Source organism: Penaeus japonicus, unplaced genomic scaffold, assembly GCF_977035675.1.
Source record: "Penaeus japonicus unplaced genomic scaffold, GWHDUDI00000001_assembly GWHDUDI00000007, whole genome shotgun sequence".
NCBI classification, from domain to species: Eukaryota; Metazoa; Arthropoda; class Malacostraca; order Decapoda; family Penaeidae; genus Penaeus; species Penaeus japonicus.
In genome coordinates, this window is record NW_028234409.1 from 34,963,570 (window position 1) to 34,968,569 (window position 5,000).

The 5,000-nt window shown below is 37.4% G+C and overlaps 1 protein-coding gene across 3 annotated transcripts in view; it reads right to left on the reverse strand.

The window, feature by feature from the left end:
- Positions 1 to 1,249: 1,249 nt before the first annotated feature.
- Nca (neurocalcin homolog) overlaps positions 1,250 to 5,000 on the reverse strand; it is a 606,106-nt gene continuing 602,355 nt past the window's right edge. For all 3 annotated transcript variants that reach the window (XM_086538703.1, XM_086538702.1, XM_086538704.1), the window contains exon 7: positions 1,250 to 5,000. This exon is cut by the window's right edge and continues 177 nt beyond it. In XM_086538703.1, coding sequence (XP_086394829.1) covers positions 4,980 to 5,000 — 21 coding nt within the window. In that variant the 3' untranslated portion in view covers positions 1,250 to 4,979.

The window sequence follows — 5,000 nt, forward strand, 5'->3', positions numbered from 1 at the left end:
TACCTAAGATGAAAGAGCAAAGAAGGAAAGAAAACCAAAATTGTGTAAGATAAAGGAGAAAAGATTCAGGAAATCAAGAAGAAAAGCCCAGAAAATCTAGGCTACCCAAGATGAGAGCAAAAGTGGCAAGAAATCCCATATCCTTTCACCCAAATCCTCTGGGTCAGTGATCCCTGGCGCGCAATGCATTTCTGGGAGGCTACCGTGTAGGCCTAAACTCTCATTCCGGGGTCTTATCTTATCTTATGACGTCCCCGGCATCTGAGGAAGAAAAGGTGCCGTCACCTTACATGACAACTGGAGTTTGGGCCAGGAAGGTGCAGTCTTCATTGCATGCCATCCGGAGGATTTGGGTTAAGATAAAGAAGAGAACAGGAAAAACTTCAACTTCTAAAATCAAGAAGCAAAAGCCTAGAAAAGCTAAGATGAACGCCAAGAAACAAGAAAACCTGAATCATTTAGGATGAAGAAAGGGAGAGAGAAAGTTCAATTCTCTGAAATCAATAAATCCAGAAAATCTAGGCCAAAGGAGAGCAAAAGAAACAAGAAAATCTGTCAGATGAACTGAAGAAAGGGGCCTGAAGATGTGGATTATCGGAGGATAAGAAGCAATTGCTAAGAATACCAGGATCAACCGAGAAGATAGGAAAACCTGGGCCATCTGAGCCAAAGAAGTATGGAATAAGAAAACCTGGAACAAGTAAGAAGGGGAAGAGAAGATAAAAGTCTCTTGGTAAAGGCACAAAAGTAGTGTCAGATCATGCAAAGTGTATGTATTGGACCCACATGTAAAATCATATATTCATATAATGTAAAGTGTTATTTAGTTTGCACGAATTACAACTCTGTTGATATGAATATTTTTCAAATGAAACTGTTGAAAAACCTCTTGCCTATGGCTATGTGGATTTTGGCAACAAGAATTTAGTAGTTGCTATTAATATTTTATGAAAGCACTTGTATTCTGAATTTAAAATAATCATCCATTTTATTATATATATATATTTTTTTTTAATACATCATGAAAGATGATCATGATATCAATGAAGTCAATTCACTTCTAAATAGGTTCAACACTGTGATTTCAACAGGAAGACATTTTTCTAAGAATATAAGTTTTGCATGAAGGAAATAAAGCCATGATAAAATCTTATTTAGCTAAGCATGCCTACAATGCAGTAACGACCAAATGCTCAGTTCTTGAAGATCATATAATCAGGAAAACCAATAACACACAATGAGACAATTGTTCTTGTTGCTGTACTTTTATTTGATACTCCGTCTCACAGGAAAATACAACAAGAAGGAAACAAGACAAAACATCAACTTTGGTTCTTGAGTGTGCACGAGTGTAGGACTGTGATTCAGCTCTGGCTATGATGGCTACGACATTAGGTATCCGTATCCTCTCAAGTCTGACCCCTTGGACTATTTCTTTTATCACGTTTCATGAATTTGTGTTGGAGAACTGGAGGTGTCATAATACTTACAAAATCCGTGTTAATTTTTAAGTTTTGTGGTGAAACTTTAACTCATTAATTTTTTTTCTTCTATAACTGGGCTTCAGGAGATGCCTCATCTCCTATATTTCTTTCTGTGTTTTACAAATCTTTCATGATTCCCTAGCAATAAGGACAAACTTTAAAAGGATTTGCAATGTAATACTAATCCATAGCCACTATGACCATGCTTCAATTTCAGTCTACACAAACCACCTTTCTGATAACAGTACATGTACAATTTCATTCTATACAGAAACCATGCGATGAAGAAGACAAAATTTGGCTCATTATTCCAGCAGTCCTTAATCTGCAACCTGATTTGGTTGAAGTACAGGTATACTATGCAGAAACTTAGTGTAGGCACTGAATAGCCAAATTTATTTCAAGGGTATGCACCAGACCTTAATGCAATGTATATTGGTATAAAATTATGATGTGCAAATCTTACGTGGATCAAAAATACTAAGGATGGAGATAAATCACAATTCTGTATAAGAAGTTCCTCCAAAATATGTTGAAACTGCACATATCTCACAACCACCATTCTTCCCCCACCCAATCCCTTGTGACGGCAAGGAGGAACATGTGTACGTGAATGGTGGTGGTGAGTGGTGGTCTTCCTAGCAATGTACCATGGCAAAAAGTTGAAACAATACAGCTCGAATGATGACGCTTTTAAACTTCGAAGCAGTTTGCGCTAGGGGGTAGATTATGGCGGGCCCCTAGTCAACAAGAACTGGCAGAAGTACCAATAAATAGAGACCTGACTTGGAGTACAGCACAGTCATCAAGCGTCATCAGATAACACAACAGTGGCAATCACAGAAAGACACTCAGACATTATGCAGCACACATGTTGATGGCTTACCAAAATAGATATAAATTTTATGCCTGGTCATTATGCCAGAATTATCAAATATGATTGTTTTCACAGACAAATTCACATTCAGGACACACAAGTGGTAAATTGAGGAATTTTCATTAAAAAAACATGTTGCAAACTGTACATGATGGAGTTTTCCAAGTTTAAATCCACTTGCATTAATCTGGGAATTGAGGATAAAGCCCTCTAATCACAATGATCAAGACATGCCTAGTCAAGTTTGCAACATTTTATTAAAATACAAGTAATGCTTCATTCCCACAACTACTAATAAAGTTGTGAGAACAAGACAGAAGAATTCTGGTAATAATAACAAGTGAATTTATTCAATGCCATTGTTCCTAGTGATGATCCACAGCTTAAAAAAATCATGCAAAATGATCAGCAATTTCAGCCCACAAAAAATTTATTATGAATATTTTTTTTATTTTTTTTATTTATGAAGAACTAATGCTAAATACCCCAAATGATCACCCAAGCATGGGCACAAAAGTGGTGGTCAAGCAACATATTTTGTGCACACAATAATTAGGGATGTCTGAAACGTCTCCATATGAATTAAAGGTAATAAACTGGAAAATGAGAGGTACCCATACTTTAAAATAGCACTCGTGACAAGAAATAAAAAGAAAAAAAAAATTAGGACTAACATAATAGAAGCAGGCTGAACAGTGTGGGTGCAAGGAAGATAATGCAGCAGAACCATACGAACTACAAGAGGAGCTGAACAGACAACAGTACAGTCAACCCCTTATCTTGTTACAAAAGGTCCCTGTCATCTTCCAACCCCCACAAGAGATGGAAGGATAAGAGCCCCACCGATTTCCCCTTATGAGCATCACCAGTGGAACATGCTAACATTTTATTATCAGAAAAATTAAATAAATCCTCATGACACTTTGGCACAAAGATGAAGAAGAGCAGTAGTTGAATACACACTGATTGCAAAGGCTGGGAAAACTCGACCACATTCATATCAAGAAGCGTAGCTTTCTGGCAGCTCCCATATCCATGTTGCATCCCTAAGCTGAAAATTCATTATAATAGTACAATTTCCTTTTACACCATTTATGTTAATTATCCTACTTTTACTTAAGACAATCTCATTCCATACAAATGTAGAGGTTTAACAATGTCGTAATGGTAATAATGGATATTATGGAATCCGACAACTACGTATGTATGAACACTTCCTACAACAATTATTTTAGCCATAGAAAACCAACAATTAATAATTAATACTGTGTCTCCATCATAAAACATTATATTTCAATGGATACAAATAGCCATAAGTTTCACATTCTCCTACAACCTCAACAGTGCTTGGATTATTCTGCTTTAGCATACAGCATCAATAATGTGTGAAATAACTGTTCAAACATGTCTAGCATGAAAGTGACTTACTTTTCACTTTTCTATTCAATACATTATAGAAGTCTACAATGATGTCATGGAGTGCTCAGACACATATATGCAGTTGTCTTCTTCTTACTCTATTTGAAATCTGCAAATTCCTCACACTTGAAAATGTCAAAGCCAAAAATTATAAACATCAAATCAAAGTTACATTGTTGTTCTATTATGATGATCAGGATATATTCATGGAATATGGGAAAATCAAACATCTGCCAGCATAAACATGCAATTGACAAAATGTAAATAAAAATAGAAATGGAATACATGGAACTGGTATGTAGAATGACTCAGAACATCCGACAGAGGAAAGTCAACTCTCCGCTATTAAGTACAATTGGGATCGTTGAAAAATTACAAACCCTATATGTTGCTACACCTTTGCTCTTTACTTATTCTGACTCTGACAGGTGAGCACCAAACAAGAAATTCTTTGTGCAGGTAACACACATTACATACAGAGGGGCTTGGCAGGAGACTGTAACATCCTGCTCTGTACAATCGTTCACTCCACACAACCCACAAAACCCACATTGCCCCAGCTTCATTACAAAAGTTACATCCCTAGGTTTTTAGTCCCATACCTAATACTTAAAAAACAAAAAACAGCCCTGAAAATTAAAACTTCCTTTTGTAGGTTTCATCAGCCAATCACAGCTTAACACAAACAAGACACATGGCTAGAGGTCGGCATCTCATGACAGCGAGGTGACGGCACAGTCCGCCGCAAGCACCTAGTCCTTAGAACCCTCCAGGGGCTAGCCAAGGATGAGGATGAAAGGAGAGAGGGATGCTTTTTAAGAGTCAAGTGAAGCTGGGAGTGCGGGGGACAGTGTCTGACCTATAAAACAGAGAATCTTATTTGGATGAGGAAAATGCCGATGCTTCGGGTATGAAGAGAAAGGAAGGAGTTAAGTGCAGGAGTCCGGAATGCTTGGAGAGGTAAGGGAGGGGGAGGGGGGGTTCTTGGGGGGTTCCTGGAAGTTTATACAGAATATAAATGAGGCTACTGTTAAGTCTGTGGCAGGAAGTGATAAGTCAAGATGGGTTAATTGTTAATAAGGAATCTTAAAAAGAGAATAAGGGATGTTATTATGGGCCAAGACTCATTACTCTGGGTTAAAGTTGGTTTATCAAATATCTAAGATTGATTAACATAGGTCAAGTTAGGTTCAGGAAGGTCACTGAGCGGACTGAGGGTC